The following is a 17,630-nucleotide window of genomic DNA, read 5'->3' as shown; positions in this document are numbered from 1 at the left end:
TTGCGCAAAAATAAAAACACCAGCAGTGATTAAATACCACCAAAAGAAATTTGTGGGAACAAAATGATAAAGAATTTGTTTGGGTACAGTGTAGCATGACTGCGCAATTGTCATTCAAAGTGCGACAGCGCTGAAAGCTAAAAATTGGCTTGGGCTGGAAGGGGCGAAAGTGCCTGGTATTGAAGTGGTTAAGCTTATGATCTACCAAAACCCCCAGATCCTTCTCCACCATTGATTCCCCCAGTTGTACTCCCCCTTGTGTAATAAACATTAACTGATTGTGGACCAGCCGCCGCAGTTTCACTGCGGCAGGTTGGCGCCGCTGCGCGAAATCACGTTATTGTACGTGATCTCACGAGGCCTGGATAGCAGAGGCGCGCACGTGCCTGCCGCGAGCTTCGTGAGTCCGTCCGCGGATCCCGCGGACTCGATGTCCGTGGAGATCCCCTCGATCATCTCATGGAGAGGAAGAATGGGAAAATGCTAATGTAAACAAGCATTTCCCCATTCTGCGTAGTGACAGGACACTGATCACAGCTCCCTGTAATCGGGAGCGGTGATGAGTGTCGTGTCACACATAGCCCACCCCCCCCACAGTTAGAATCACTCCCTAGGACACACTTAACCCCTGCAGCGCCCCCTCCTGGTTAACCCCTTCACTGCAAGTCACATTTAGACAGTAATCAGTGCAATTTTAATCGCACTGATCGATGTATAGAATGTGAATGGTCTCAAAATAGCGCCAAAAGTGTCCGATGTGTCCGCCATAATGTTGCAGTCACGTTAAAAATCGCTGATCGCCGCCATTACTAGTAAAAAAAAAATTATTAATAAAAATGCCATAAATCTATCCCCTATTTTGTATATGCTATAACTTTTGCGCAAACCAATCAATATACGCTTATTGCAATTTTTTTTTAACCAAAAATATGTAGAAGAATACGTATCAGCCTAAACTGAGGAAAAAAAATGTTTTTTAAAATATTTTCTGGGGATATTTATTATAGCAAAAAGTGAAAAATAATGCGTTTTTTTTTCAAAATTGTCGCTCTTTTTTTGTTTATAGCGAAAACAAAACGGCAGATGTGATCAAATACCACCAAAAGAAAGCTCTATTTGTTGGGAAAAAAGGACATCAATTTTGTTTGGGAGCCACGTCGCACGACCGCGCAATTGTCAGTTAATGTGACGCAGTGCCGAATCGCAAAAAAGCGCTCTGGTCTTTGGCCAGCCAAATGTTCCGGGGCTGAAGTGGTTAAACCTTGTCTGCCACATAGTTGCCCAATGAAATTGTGCATTGAGGTTGGCTTGTAAGTTGGAGACATTTTGTAAGGACGTTATTCCACTGCATAGCTTAGTGTCATCTGCAGACAATGAAATGGTACTTTTAGCCTGGGTTCACACTATAGCGAACACAGACATTGCATGTGATTCACACATGCACTGCTGTGCCGATGACATGCGATGTCTGTGCAATGTGAGTTCAGCCATACACTTGTGTGGCTAAACTCGCATTGGATTCGCATAAAAAATGTGCAGGGATTTTTTTCCCCCCGCACTGGAATCCGGATCGCATGGGTGTTCACACCCAGGCAATCTGATTCCTGTCTGAATCCACAGTTCGCACTGCAATCTGTGAACCGATCTGGGGGTGTCAGTGTATTGACACCCACAGCGGTTCGCTATAGTTTGAACCCAGGCTTAATCCCAGATCCTACATCATTTATAACGATATTAAAAAGTAAGGGTCCCAATACTGAACCCTTGGGGTACACCACTAATAACCTTAGACCATTTTGAATACGAATCATCAAACACTACTCTCTGAATTCTGTTTTTTAACCAGTTTTGTTCTATCAATTTACAAAATGATATTTCCAAGCCGTGTGTGGGGAACTGTGTTGAACACTTTTGCAAAATCCAAGTATACCACATCCACAGCCACCCTTCTGTCCAAGGTTTTACTTACCTCCTCATAAAAAGAAATCAGGTTTGTTTGACAACTTCTGTCTTTCATGAATCCATGCTGTCTGTTGCTTAAAATATTTTTTTCCAGCAAGAACTTGTCTATGTGGTCTTTTATTATGTAGTATCTTCCCGAATATAGAAGTTAAACTAACAGGTCTATAGTTACTTGGTAAAGACTTTGACCCCTTTTTAAATATAAGCACCACGTTGGCCCTACGCCAATCCAGTGGTACTATTCCCTTCATTATTAAGTCCCTAAAAATCAGATACAATGGCTTTGAAATGACAGAGCTCAATTCTTTTAGGATCCGTAGGTGGATGCCATCCGGTCCAGGTGCTTTATCCACCTTTTCTGTCTAACTATTTCTGGACCATATCACTTATGAGCACTTGTGGATCATTTGGGGCTGTGTCAATATCATCCCCATTATGGACATGAGCTCCTCCATGCTCCTTTGTATACACAGAGCTGAAGAAAGTATTTGCAAACTCTTAAAGCATGTGGAAAATGTAAACGCACTGCAATATGTTTAGTCTTCTTAAAAACAATGCATGTACAGAAAAATCCCTGTTATAATTCCAGTAAGCTTCAAACTTCCTGTTGTGCCGCGTACACACGATCGGATTTTCCAACAGGAAATGTTGGATGTGAGCTTGTTGGCGGTAAGTCTGACCGTGTGTACGCTCCATCGGACATTTGTTGTCGGACTTTCCGCCAACAAATGTTGGCTAGCAGGTTCTCAAATTTTCCGCCAACAAATGTTGTTGTCGGACTTTGCGATCTGTTACACAAAAGTCCACACATGCTCAGAATCAAGGACGAGCCAGAAGCGCTCGGTCTTGTAAAACTAGCGTATGTAATGGAGATATCACGTACGTCACTACGTTCGTAATTGTTGGCCAACATTTGTGTGACCGTGTGTATGCAAGACAAGTAGGAGCCAACAACCTTCACGGGTTCATTCAGATTCACGGTTTTGTTGTTGGAAAGTCCGATCGTGTGTACGGGGCATTAGAGTGACAACACAGTGACTCTGCTGTATTGAAAATTTAACCAATGTTGTCAGCCCTGCCTAGATCTCTTCTCATGAATTATAGTCCAGCAGGCAGGTTTGGCAACACTGGTTGTTATTTCAGAGCAGCAAAGGCTCTGTTTTGTCAGCACAAACAGGAAGTTGGAAGTAAACTAGCCCTCTGGCGGATCACCAGGAATTTTTGTCTGTACTAGCAATGTCTTAAATAGATAAACCATAGGAAAATGACTGCCCCCCTGACCTAACACAGCTGCCGCCAAACATGACCCAATCAGGGGATTGTGGCCATGCTGCAAATTGCGCTGTGCAACTTGTACAGTCTCCCGGCCACTTGTCAAATGCCCTTTGCAAAGCAATCCATCAAGGATCACTTTTCGGGGGGTTGCAGCAAGTTTAAAAGAGCAAAAAAGCCCTTAAAGTGAAACTGTGGATAACAAAAAGAAATAAATAATTGTAATCCACTTTTTCTTTTGCTTGTTTAGCATAACATTGACATCCACTATTTTCTGCTGTGCAAGGTGCCAACACCTATGCAAACTATGGCACTAGCCCTATCATAATACATGTATGGCAACTAGCCAGTACAATGTGCATTAGACATGGTGCCTGCCAAAACCAAGGACCTCTTTATAGTTTGTATGTGGGATTGTTCCTTAGTCTTTGAGTAATGCTAACAGTACTTATGTGTAGATGCACAAAGAAGGCCATACCGGATAAGATTTCCCTTCATACAACTTGACAGTAAAAATATGTCACTGTTATGCCCCGTACACACGGTCGGATTTTCCGACGGAAAATGTGTGATAGGACCTTGTAGTCGGAAATTCCGACCGTGTGTAGGCTCCATCACACATTTTCCATCGGATTTTCCGACACACAAAGTTGGAGAGCAGGATATAAAATTTTCCGACAACAAAATCCGTTGTCGGAAATTCCGATCGTGTGTACACAAATCCGATGAACAAAGTGCCACGCATGCTCAGAATAAATAAAGAGATGAAAGCTATTGGCCACTGCCACGTTTATAGTCCCGACGTACGTGTTGTACGTCACCGCGTTTAGAACGATCGGATATTCCAACAACTTTGTGTGACCATGTGTATGCAAGACAAGTTTGAGCCAACATCCGTCGGAAAAAATCCTAGGATTTTGTTGTCGGAATGTCCAAACAAAGTCCGATCGTGTGTACGGGGCATTAGTCTGCGTTTCTTAAGAGTTCTGGATGGTTAGCTGCTTCTTCATGCAGCTACTATACCATCCTTCATAGCTAAGATGAGTGTAGGCGTATTAGTGCATTGCTGCAAAAACATTGAAGTACTGTACATGATAGTCTTTAAATTGCCACTAACAGCTCTTTTTTCAGGACAAGCTTTGAAGAGATACACTCTCTTCATTAGGTTAAAAGCACAACTGATATATGAAGGTTTAAAAGGAATGTCTAGAGTTTGAAGTTTTATCTTGGATTAACCTTTAAAAGAGATCAGCTTACTGTAAATGATCTGTATCTGGGAGGCTCGATTTATACAGTTCCAGTAGAGTATGCACAGCGACATAGCAGCAGCTTGGCATTGCATGCCATGTTAACAGAGCAAACAGAATATTGGGATTGGAATATTGGCGTTTGCATTAAAAAGGGGATTCATTCCACAGATAAAAAATTAATTCTCCCACTCTACAAGACTCTGGTCCGGCCGCACCTGGAGTATGCTGTCCAGTTCTGGGCACCAGTCCTCAGGAAGGATGTACTGGAAATAGAGCGAGTACAAAGAAGGGCAACTAAGCTAATAAAGGGTCTGGAGGATATTAGTTATGAGGAAAGGTTGCGAGCACTGAACTTGTTCTCTCTGGAGAAGAGACGCTTGAGAGGAGAAATGATTTCAATATACAAATACCATACTGGTGACCCCACAATAGGGAGAAAACAAGGGATTTAACAAGACACGTGGCCACCTATTACAATTAGAAGAAAAGAGGTTTAACCTTAAACTACGTAGAGGGTTCTTTACTGTAATGCCCTGTACACACAACCGGTTTTGCCGTCGGAATAAACTCTGAAGGTTTTTCCGACGCAGTTCCAACAAAATTCCGCTCAAGCTGTCTTGTATACACACGGTCACACCAAATTGCGACCGTCCAGAACGTGGTGATGTACAACACGTACAACGGGACTAGAAAACGGAAGTTCAATAGCCAGTAGCCAATAGCTTCCGTCTTGTACTTGTTTCAGAGCATGCATCCTTTTTGGTGCGTCGGAACAGCATACAGACGAGCGTTTTTTCCGATAGTAATTTGTTCCGTTGGAAAAATATAGAACATCTAAGTCCGTCTGAATTTTCGACGGAAAAAGTCTGATGGGGCATACACACAGTTGGAATATACAATGGAAAGCTCCCATCGGATTCATTCTGTCGGAAATTCCGCTCGTGTGTATAAGAGCGGCAAGGATGTGGAATTTCCTTCCACAGGCGGTGGTCTCAGCGGGGAGCATCAATAGTTTCAAGAAACTATTAGATAAGCACCTGAACAACCACAACATACAGGGATATACAATGTAATACTGACATATAACCACACACGTAGATTGGACTTGATGGACTTGTGTCTTTTTTTGACCTCACCAACTATGTATCTATGACATACAATATGTCATTCATTCATTCTGAATGGTACTCCAACACGCCTGCAATGTAACACACTACAATACATGTTAATAAACTACACACCTACATTGCAAGCCACCAAAACACATGGTAATGAACTACATACCTGCATCGCAACACATCACATCACATGATAATGAACTACACGCCTGCATTGCAGCACATCACAACACATGTTAATACACTATGAACCTGCTTTGCTAAAAATAGTGCATTAGCCTTTTTTGGTGTTTAAAGAAGTGTTAACTCACTGCAAAGATGTAAATGGGTCCTGAATGTTTTAAAAACCTTGGGGTAGAATTTGTCCTTTCATTTTATTAAAAAAGTATCTATGGTCAAAATGTAAAATCATATATTAATTTCCAAATTGTATTTCAATTATTTCTAGCCTATTCCTATAATTTGAACGATCTTGACATTTGTAAACATACTTTGTTAAGATCCCCACACATTTACTTCCCTGAATATCGGAACACATTTGCACTGTGTCCTGTGATTTTACAGAGCATTTCGCGCATGCATTTCACAGAGCCTGGCTTCTACACGAGGGGTCCCCGACCCCCGGGATGTGGGCCTGTACCGCTCCATGGCCTGTTTGTAACCGGGTAGCAGTAATGCACTGCTGGAGGTGAGGGGCTGGTAAGCAAAGCAGTTTTTGTATAGCCACTCACTGAAACAGAGGAGGGCGGGGCAGGTGGTGAGGGAAATGTCTGTGTACAAAACATGACTGAGCACTGCACAACTCTGCCTCCTCTTGTACCAGCCGCCCCAGTGCCTGGCATCAATCTCCACTCCCACCTAGGTATATCGCCCAGCAGCTTCCGCCCCTGGTGATTGTGGTACATCGGCTGTAGAGGACAGAAGCGGTCTGAGATTAGAGGGGAATGAGGAATCTAGTGGCCATGTGTCTTCCAGGACAAGGTATCAGCAAGAATGGGACACTGCCATGGTCCCCTGCTGTGCACAGATCAGCTACAATGTCAGCCCACACTGGTGTCCAGTGCCTGATGCCAAAAAGGTTGGGGATTGCTGTTCTACACTACAGAGGAGCTGAGAGGAGTTTCAGGAGGCAGAGTCAGTACAGGAATCATTGCTTGCATTCAGCCAGGTACCATGGGATATGTAGTTCTTAGACAATGAAAGTAAACAGCAGTGGAGAAGCTGCAAAGCATGCAGGGAATTAAGAAAGTTGTGGAAAGAGATGGCCAGAGCACTCACAACATGAAACAAGCTTTTCAAGTAAGCTTATATTGGATTGCAATTAATATTTTTTGTTTGTTAAAAAAGAAAATTGTACCATATAATGCTGTGACCATAGATTTCCTTTAGCCCACTGTAAATGAATACGTTAGACCCAATTAAGAAAAGTATTTTTCAAAAGTGTGGCCTGAAAATTGATAGCATTAGTAAAAAAGTATCATATACAGATTTTTGCCACAAGTGCTACAGCTTAAATAACCTTCCTAATACATGTAAGTACAAGATTTGACTAGGCCATGTCAGGAAGTATGCAGCATAGCTCCCAGCTACCCACCTCCCCCCATTGCTGCCTGTCCCTTTCTGTATGTTTCTTTCTCACCATCAATCCATCTGCTTTCCATCCTTCCTTCCCTGTTAAACAAATTCTTCCAAATACCAATGTTTTCTTTTTGTTCACTGATAGGATACTGGTAATTATGCACTGAAGAAATCATTTCAGCACCAGCAAGAAAATGCCAAGAACCTAAAGGAGTCAGAACTTCTGCTGAAAGATCTTTTTCTGGATGTGGACAAAGCCAAGAAATATGGACACCCTCAGGCAGAGGAGATAGAGAAGGAGTAAGTGAAAGAGATAAAAGAAAAATGAACATAGAAAGAGGAACATATACAGTAGGTCAACACCAAGTTGGAGATAGAAAAAGATGGGCAGGTAAAAGAAGATGCTTTATATATGTTGGCTGATCATAATCAATAATAAAGCCTCGTACACACGATCGGATTTTCTGATGGGAATTGTGTGATGACAGGCTGTTGGCAGAAAATCCAACTGTGTGTACGCTCCATCGGACAATTGTGGTCGCATTTTCCACGGACAAATGTTGGATAGCAGGTTTTAAAATTTTCCGTGAACAAATGTCGGATTTTCCAAGCATGTGTACACAAGTCCATCAGACAAAAGTCCAAAGTACAAACACGCATGCTCGGAAGCAAGGACGAGCCAGAAGCGGTCAGTCTTGTAAACTAGCGTTCGTAATGGAGAATTAACATTCCTGAAGTGGCAAATTATTAAATTTCGAAATGCAGCGCACATTCTCTTCTTCTTTACTGGGATAATAATGAAGCTGCTTTGCTGGTGATACTGATGGAGTTATTGCAAACTAATCTTGAAAGACTTTTTTTTCTAGTGATATCAAGAATAATATTATTATGCTTTTTTTTGGGGCAAGTTACCACAACACCATTATCCCGTAGTTTTTAAGATCAAAGCTACAACTATGTTGGTGTCCCTTGTCAATTTTACATTGTATTTTTTTAAATGTAACTGCCTACTCCCAAACTGTCATTTGAAGTAAAACACATAGCCAAGTATTATTCTCCACAATTTTTTTATTGTGCATTAAAAAAAGAAGACAAATAAATTTAGACATGCTATGTGCCAATAGAACTTAACCAAAAGTGCATTCTATGCATCCAAAAATATAGAAAATATACCAAATCAACTCATTATTCAACCAAAAAAATAATGTCAAAGCAATAACTCCAAGGCCAATAATAAATAACACGTTATCTCCTCCGATTTCGCAACATGTCTGGTTGACCTACGGACGTTCAGAAACTAAATGAAAAGCGTAAAATGAAAAATGTGAAATGAAAAGCACGAATCAACACTCACCAAACTTCTACTAACACGAAATTAGCAGAAGGGGCACAAAGGGTGTCGCTAAAGAGCTGAAAAAACACGTAGTACGTCACTACATTCGTGTTTGTTGGCCGACAATTCCTTGCCGTTTGTATGCAAGACAAGTTTGGGCCAACGCCCTTCAGACAAAAGTCCATGGTTTTGTTGGCCAATAATCCCATCGTGTGTACAAGGCTTTAGGGCTCTATGTATAAAAAAAAAATGCTGTGTGCATGTCTTAAACATCTGCACAGGCTCCACCAATGATCACCATAATGTTTGTCATATGATTACTTCCTGTCATCATCAACTCCATCTGGTGGCCATAATGCAGTATTTTTATTTTGATTGAGGTATTTCAGGAAAAAAACACATTATGGCCACAAGATGGCACTGACAATCTATTTGTTGATATCTCTGCCCTTGTTACATAACAACTTAGGCTTTCATGAAGCCTAGTGTTATTCATTGAACAGAATTAAAAACTTGACAGTTTTTAACACGCAAACCAAAATCTCAAAAAAATGTTTATGGCTAGAAATACACTTAAAAGCAATAATCCACTTTCAAAAATAGTTCTTTGTTCTCAGCATTTTGATTTTGTTGAAAGTATCTGATGTATGGTTTTAAATAAACAATTTATTTATTTTTTTGCATCCAGCATTCGTCAGCTGCATGAGCGCCTAAGTGGTGAGTGCGCAGAGTACAGAGAAGTGTATGAAAAATTCAATATTGCAGCCCCTGAACCCAAAGTGAACTGGCCACAGATCTTGGACAACAAGAAGGTACAGTCTGACCAGTAGACATCTATGAAATCTTTTGAGGAAAGCTTCTGCAAAATTTTAGTACAAACCCTTAAGGTTCAGAATACTCAGATATCCATTATTGGTGGAACCCAATTGCCGTATATATATAATATCACCCTGCTAAGGATCCCAGATTATGAAATGATGGGTCAACTGTCCTTAGAAACAATGCAAACAAACATGAGGAATCCTTTCAGAAATCTCCTGTTAGCATGTTCAAACAGAAACCTTGATGTGTTTTGCATTACCATGAATAAGCGCTGGTAGTCCAAAACACATCAAGATTTCTTTCTGATGTTGTCTCTTGTCTTGCTTTGCATTAATAAACATCCAAAAACACAAGATTTCAGCAAGGATTCCTTTTGTTTGCATTGTTATGATGGGACCTGACAATGTTTGAGGCACTGCTGGTAAGATCAAACATGCAAATAGCAGGACTGGTAGCCAGGTCTCCCTTGCGATACCATTAGTTAATTTACTACTGTCCTTATAGTAACTTAAAGTGACACTAAGCTCTGGTTTAAAAAAAAATTTCAAGTATTGATTCTTAAGTCAAAAAAGTATTTTCTATTGCTCTTAACCTCCTACAAATCTACAAATTCCCCTTTTTTTTCCACTGTGATTTGACTTTCTGTTAGAGGGTGGCTACATCTATTCTGTATGGTCCCACTGTATGTAGGAACGTAGCCACTCTCTCTTGCTCATTTTTTAGATGGACTATAGATGGGATTTGTAGTATACATAGAGCAGTGCACATGACTGCAACTAACATGCACTGCTCCTTCTAAACAAATGGAAGTGAGAGGGAAAAGGAGATGTTTGGGGTCTCACATAGGACTTTTTAAGAAACCAGGAAAACCCAGTTAGAAAGAATTTCATAAAAAACAGATTACAGGGCCATTAACCACTTGCCGGCCACCTTAGGAGAAGTACAGCGGCAGAGCGGTTCTCCTGTCCCAGATCACTAGCTAGTACATGATCAAGCACTTCTGGGTAGGGGGTGCATGCCGCCGGCACATCGGTTGTGCTGTGGTTAGACACAGCACAAGCCGATCAGTGGGTGCTTGCAAATGGCTGACTGCTGGCACCCACTGATCGGTTAGTAGAAAGACAGGGCAGAGCTCTGTCAAGGTAAACAATATAGAGCTCTGTCCTGTCAGCGAAGATGTGCCGGTCAGTGTGTGTCAGATTGCCCACCATACTATTGCAGTCCCTCTATAGGTCGCTGATCCCTGCCATTACTAGTATAAAAAATAAATAAATAAATAAAAATTCCAGTATATATACCATTATTTGGAGATGCTAGAACTTTCGCGCAAACCAATCATTATAAGCTTTTTACCAAAAATATGTATACATTTTGGCTTAACCCTTTTCCAGCCACTGCACGACGATATACAAATGGCATGGGTGGGCAAAAGGGTGTACAGGTACGTCCCCTTTAAAAAGCGGCATTGTGGGCGCGCGCGTGCTGCATGCTCCGTGACCATGATCGCGGGTGCCTGCGATCGTGTCAGGGAGCGGAAGAACGGGGAGATGCCTTTGTAAACAAGGCATTTCCCTGTTATGCCTAGTGACATGACAGAGATCACTGTTCCCTGTCATTGGGAGCAGTGATCGCTGTCATGTGAGTGGAAGCCCATCCCCCCCACAGTTAGAATCACTCCCTAGGACACACTTAACCCCTTGATCGCCCCCTAGTGTTTAACCCCTTCCCTGCCAGTGTCATTTACACAGTAATCAGTGCATTTTTATAGCACTGATCGCTGTAAAAAATGACAATGGTCCCAAAATAGTGTCAAAAGTGTCTGCCATAATGTCGCAGTCATGATAAAAATTGCAGATCGCCGCCATTACTAATAAAAAAAAATTTATAATAAAAATGCCATAAAACTATCCCTATTTTGTAGACGCTATAAATTTTGCACAAACCAATCAATATACGCTTATTGCGTTTTTTTTTTTTTACCAAAAATATTTAGAAGATTACATATCGGCCTAAACTAAGGAAAAAAAATAGTTTTTTATATATTTTCGGTGGATATTTATTATAGCAAAAAGAAAGAAAATATTGCTTTTTTTTTCAAAATTGTTGTTTTTTTTTTTGTTTATAGTGAAAAAAATAAAAACCGCAGAGGTGATCAAATACCACCAAAAGAAAGCTCTAAGTGTGGGAAAAAAAGGACGTCAATTTTGTTTGGGTACAACGATTAACGATTGCGCAATTGTCAGTTAAAGCGACGCAGCGCTGAATCGCAAAGGTGCTCTGGTCAGGAAGGGGATAAATCCTTCCGCGGCTGAAGTGGTTAAATTTATGAAGAAATGTTCTGACTGTTCATTTGCCTTTTACTATGTGCCATTTTGTAATCTGATGCTCCTGTACCATGCTTTTTTTTCACAATAAACGAATATTCTGACCGTGAAAACATTTATGAAGAAATTTGTTTTTTTTTTTCTATAAATTACGGTCTTTTTAAATTTATAACGCAACAAATACCACCAAAAGAAAGCTCTACTTGTGTGAAAAAATTATATAAATCTCATTTGTGTTCAGCGTGGCATGATTGCGCAATTGTCAGTTTAAGTAACTCAGTGCCAAAAAGCAAAAAATGGCCTGGTCATGAAAGGGGGGGTAAATTTTACGGAAGTCAATAGTGGATGTGTATGGATTATTTTTTGACAATAGGGATATTGTTTAGTGTCATTAAGTGAGCAATCAATGAAAAAGTGCCTATCTCTGGTCATTTTTATGGTACTGTTCAAGTTAAAGGTAAACTCCAGGTAAGTGGTATTATAATATCCAATTTTTTAAGATATGTATTTATTAGAAAAAATTGTACATGTATATTTACATAGAGCTAGCATAAATACCTGATTGGTATTTTGGTTGGTGACCAAGCTATATTACTAATTGCTTAAGGAAAAAAAAATAAGTTACTGATCTAAATGTGCTGTCTGATAGGGGTGTCTGGATGACATGACAGGTTAAACACAATTACAAACCGTTTGGAAATATTTGATAAAAATGACAATTGGGGGCATTTGCCGATTCACTGCTAATTTTGGACTATCAAAGTTTTAGTTCACCTTTGATTTTTATCATAGTATGTTGCTCTCTCTGTAGAAACAATTAGATGCAAGCCAGTATGGGCCCAGCCAGACAGATGTAGAGCGACAGATTGCAGAGCACAACATACTGCAAAGAGAGATTGATGAATATGGAACAGAAATCCGTAACCTACCACAGGTATTGTTTTATTCTTTATATTACTTTCCATTGTCGTTATTGCGACAAGTATCCGTTCTCACAAGTAAGGTTATGGAAAATAATAGCATTGATAAATAAAAAAGAAAAGAAGAAAACAGAAAAGAACAATGAGGGAAAAAAAAACTAGCTTTAGCTAAAAAGTTTTAACAAAATCATAATGGTCCATGTACTATTCATTTTAGCATTCTACACTTTAGAACAGGGATCCTCAAACTATGGCCCTCCAGCTGTTGCGGAACTACGCGTCCCATAAGGCATTGTAAAACTCTGACATTCACAGACATGACTGGGCATGATGGGAATTGTAGTTTCTGAAATACTGGAGGGCCATAGTTTGAAGACCCCTGCTTTAGAAGAATGCCTTACTTTGTCCTGCCTTTCTTAATTTTTCCAAGTTGACCTCCAACAGCTCAGCATAGAAATTAATGGGGGTTGCTCTCTGATACTCACATTAAGATAGAGAGAAAAAAAAAAAAAGATTTCTCTTTGAGAGTCTATGTTGCTTTAAAGCGGTATTAAACCCAAACTCAAAAATGTAATATATTGCAGCTTACCAATCATTAGATGTGGTGGCTGAATTTGTTTTCTTTTTTTAGTCTTTTTTTCCCTCTATTTTAACCTGGTGATCTGGTAACACACCTCCACACAACACACAAACTTAGTGGCTGGATCACCAGATGAAAATAGAAGAAAAAAAAAGCCTAAAAAGAAAATAAATACAGCCATCACATCTAAGAATTGGTAAGCTGCAATATACTAAATGTTTCCTTTTGGGTTTATTACCACTTTAAGCCGGCCATACATGGATGGAAATTCGGCCAGTTCAGCAGGAACCACTTGAATTTTGATCCATGTGTAGGTAGGGAAGCTGTACAGAAGTAAATCTACTGATCGACTACTGTACAATCATCCAGTTGTGTTTTCCCCCCTCGATCAACCTGTTCTTTGCCAAGAAAGGTTTGCTCCAATACAGGTCTTACCAGCTACACACACCTACCCTGTCATCCCTCCCCCAAGCTACCATTTGATTGCCAGTAGCGAAGATAAGAGACCCTGTAAGCTACAGGGTTGCTACAGGGAGCTTACACTGGGCTGATGACCCTGTCCCATGTGACAGCGCTGAGTGTCTAAGCGGTCAGTTGCCAAGCACCAGCACAGTTATATGAGAGAGTAAGGAAGGAGTCACACCTATACTTAGAGGTACAGTGTACTTTTCCTACCTTTCAGCAGCTGAACAGGGTGGCAGGAAAACAAAGAAGAGGTGAGTATGGGCTGCCATACAAGGGCACCATTTGCAATCAATTTAATAAAAGACTGGGCATTCTGAAACTCTGATACTGGAATTCATCTTATGACAAAACATGTAGTATACATGTGTTCTCATAGAGGCCTATCTAGCACCAGTCCTTGATGGCTGCCCCTGAGACCAAAATTCTTTCTGATTGGCTATGGCAATGTGTGAACACACATAATGCCAGAAGAAAAGCAAGTAACACAGCTTGGGAAAGAGGTCCAGAGATCACCAAGGAGTAAAACCCATGTACCCTATTTTGCATGGATCTCCTAAAGTTTACTGAACGAATCAGTAAAATGAAGGCTGAATTCCATTCTGTTGTGCAAATCACTAATCTCTTATACCTACTGGTAATGAATATTAACGAATAATAGTATTGGTGTTTGTCATGCTGTAGTTACCTTTATAGTAGGTCATGCCATGTATTGTAAAAGAAAAATAAATTGTTTCATGATCCCATCCTTTGTTTAGTTAGTATTACCTGCAAGAAAATTGTTATTTTATGTAATTTTTGTCTTTATAGGTATCCTCTGTAAGACATTAGTTTTTCTTTACTATTGTGGAATGACCAGAACTTTTTTTATTTAACTTACAGGAAAATGTTGCCATTAAGAATCAGTATCGCAGTCTACAGGTGAGTTACCCATATGTTAGGGTGAAAATGTAGAGTATCTAAGACTATCCATGGACACAAGATGACCCAAGATCACCCAATCTGACTGACATGAACTCATGCTTTACAGTCACCCCATGTCTGCAAACTAATCATTTCTGGGAGGGACAGTTGCCCTAAAAACATGTCCTACCCACTATTCCCCCTCTGATAAGCTGGATCCAAGGACTTGTTTTCTAATTCACCCCTTTCCCCTCTATCAAAAGGTACTAAAGCTTGTCCAGGACAAGATAAGGTGATTTCAATTTCTGTACTTTGGCCAACAAACGCCAAAAAAAATGAAATTTTCCATAGCAGTGTTGTAGTGGGTGCTCTGTGGTGCTGCCATTAGTACACAAGGTGCTTCTTACACATAGCAGGGGAGAATCTGGCTCATGGATCACCAGGTAAGCCAGGTCACTAGCATTCTCAAAAAGAAGTCAGCCATAGCAACCACGATTGTTCACTTACCAAGAGCTATAGATATAGACCTATTTCAAATAAAATGATAGAAGTCTATATTTCTCAGATAAAATTACCAAGTTATAAAATTATGCTACTGTGGCCAATATATTTCCAAAATTAACTGTTTGGTTGGACTTCTTGCACTTTTATAGGAGGATTTAGCATGGCGGGAACGCCACCTGAGCAGTCTGTATAGTCACCTTCATGGATGTACAAAGGAACTGATGTATCTGACCGATGAACAGAACAAGATTGTTAAACAGGACTGGAGTGATCAAAATCCTGATATATCAAGTATCCGGAGGCAGTATGAGGTAAGTAGCCACCAAATGTAGGCCATAGTATGTACACTATGCTAAACAACCTACAGTATGTGCTCTTTATGTTACCTTACAGTATTGTATACTAAGTTGCATAGGTGCTTTAGCAAGCTAAATATCATCATTTAGCTAGGGTTACTTTAAATACACAGTGTTCTGCCTGGGAGGTTGCTGGTGCCATTACTTTAATGGTACGAACAATTTATTAAGCACTAAAAAAAAGAAAAAGGTTGCAATATCAAGTCAGTTTAATGCTTTTTAAACTGAAAACAGTTTGGTTACGTACCGCAATTTTCCTTGACTACCTATTTCAGCATACATATGATACTAGGCTTCGGCCCTTTCCAACCCACACCATTGATATTTACAATTTAACCTGTAATCCCAAAGAACCTTAATTAGCTAGAGCATGAAGGAATTTATGATGCCATCAACAAACACTAGTATTGAATATTTTATGGTAGGTTATGAATCAATTCTCTGAGTTCCTGCGGCCTTTATGCCTTCATGGTAGCATACATATGGTTAATCACTTGCTATGTCATAGACACGCAAATGATTTATTGTGAACCTGTGCCCAGATCATGCACACTAATGGTTTCACATATTCCAAACTAGCAATAAAAGCACATTAAAGTGGATGTAAATCCGATTTTTTTTTTTTTTTTTTTTATGTCATAATGTAGAGTATAAGATTTCCTATCATTTGAGCCCAGTCTTGCCACAAAGAGTGAATTCAGCTCTGAGCAATCCTCTTTATTGTTCAGTGAGAAAAATCTTGACAAACAGAGAAAAACTTTGTCAGATCCTCCCCCTTGTTGTGAGTGACAGGTGATTCACATATCTCGTGCACTAGCCTAAGACATGCTTTATTTTTTAATTCCCACCCCCACTCCTTTCTTCAGCAGCTCGGCAAGGATTGGCTGTTCCACACCTCAGCATGATTTGGCATGCTGAAGTCATGTGGTTACTTTCCTGTCTTTTCACTGGATGTTAGAGATCATAGCAGAAGTTCAGTGTAAGAAATACACAGGAGAAAATGCATATTGATAAGGGGATTGTAGAGGTGGGCGGGGAGTCTACTGACATCACGACTCCACCCACCGAGAAACCCACAGAATCTGCAGTTTTTCGGGTCTCATAACAGACAGAAGGGAGACATTTGACAGGTAAAGATACATGCAGGAGGCGTGTATATCCTTATAGATAACCCCTATGGCAGTAGTTTAGAAAGAAAGGATGACTTTGGGTTTACATCCACTTTAAAACAAGTGCTTTCATTTGCCTTGGCATCTATAAGCATTGAAGAGAAATTGATTTTCAAAGTTCACAACGTAGGCACTGAAATGTAAACTTTTTAAATTACCTTTTTTTAAAAATTTTTTATAATAGTTTTTTATTTAGTACATTGTGCGATTACAATACAGGTGCCAACAATGATACTCCAGACATAATTATTTGATGTTAGAACACAATAATTATGTAAGTCCAGACATTCCAAGTGAAATAAATAGACTTCTGGGCAAAAGCTAACAAAACACTGCAGATAGACCAGGCAGCTCGCACAGGCCCAATAGTAAAAAGCAAAAATAACAAACCCGGAGCATCTGGATCAGATATCACAATAGATGTATGTTGTTGTACCCCCTAAAACCTAATAATCAACACGAACTACATCACACAATGAATTATTTCCCCAAGTTTAACAAAAACAGAAAGGGCCCTCCCTTGACCCCCGGGCGAGTGGGTTAAGCATGAAGGACCAAAAAGGGGAGAGAAAAAAAGGGGGGGAGATAAAAAGGGGGAGGGAGACAGGGAATTGTGGAAACATTAGGATCAGGTGGGGAATAGAGGAATGGGAGGGGCACTCCATCTGCACCCATTCCCCCTCCCCCACGGGGGGGGGGGGGGGCACCAGTCATGCGTTGGGTTCTATTGATCTAAACAAAGAGACCATCGGTATACTGAGACATGCAAGTAAAGGAATTACCTTTTTTTAAATGTTACCAGATTCCCAGCCTTCTTTTTTTGTTTTTCTTGTTTCTTTATTGACACTCTTTATTTTACAATTTTACATACAGATAGGGATGCTTCACACGATCACAGTATTCAACATAAGCTGTTTTAAAGACAATATGGCAGGATGAACAGAGCAAAAATCCTTCCTCTCCTTAGAGTGTAAAATCAGAAACAGAGCTTAAAGTGTTACTAAACCCACAACCGTAAAATCAGTCTGTATATGCAGTAAAGCATGCTTGTTATACTCACTGTGGAACCCAAGGGTT

The 17,630-nt window shown here is 40.2% G+C and overlaps 1 protein-coding gene across 1 annotated transcript in view; it reads left to right on the top strand.

Annotated features, from left to right (window-relative positions):
* Window positions 1-17,630, top strand: part of EVPL (envoplakin) — a 143,746-nt gene that overhangs the window by 71,623 nt on the left and 54,493 nt on the right. Inside the window, exons 4-8 of the mRNA XM_073606134.1 lie at window positions 7,326-7,480; window positions 9,202-9,325; window positions 12,471-12,593; window positions 14,504-14,542; window positions 15,178-15,339. Coding sequence (XP_073462235.1) covers window positions 7,326-7,480; window positions 9,202-9,325; window positions 12,471-12,593; window positions 14,504-14,542; window positions 15,178-15,339 — 603 coding nt within the window. The remainder of the gene's footprint in view (window positions 1-7,325; window positions 7,481-9,201; window positions 9,326-12,470; window positions 12,594-14,503; window positions 14,543-15,177; window positions 15,340-17,630) is intronic.

This window comes from Aquarana catesbeiana, linkage group LG12, assembly GCF_042186555.1.
Source record: "Aquarana catesbeiana isolate 2022-GZ linkage group LG12, ASM4218655v1, whole genome shotgun sequence".
Lineage (NCBI taxonomy): Eukaryota > Metazoa > Chordata > Amphibia > Anura > Ranidae > Aquarana > Aquarana catesbeiana.
This window is presented reverse-complemented; position numbering and strand designations above follow the sequence as displayed.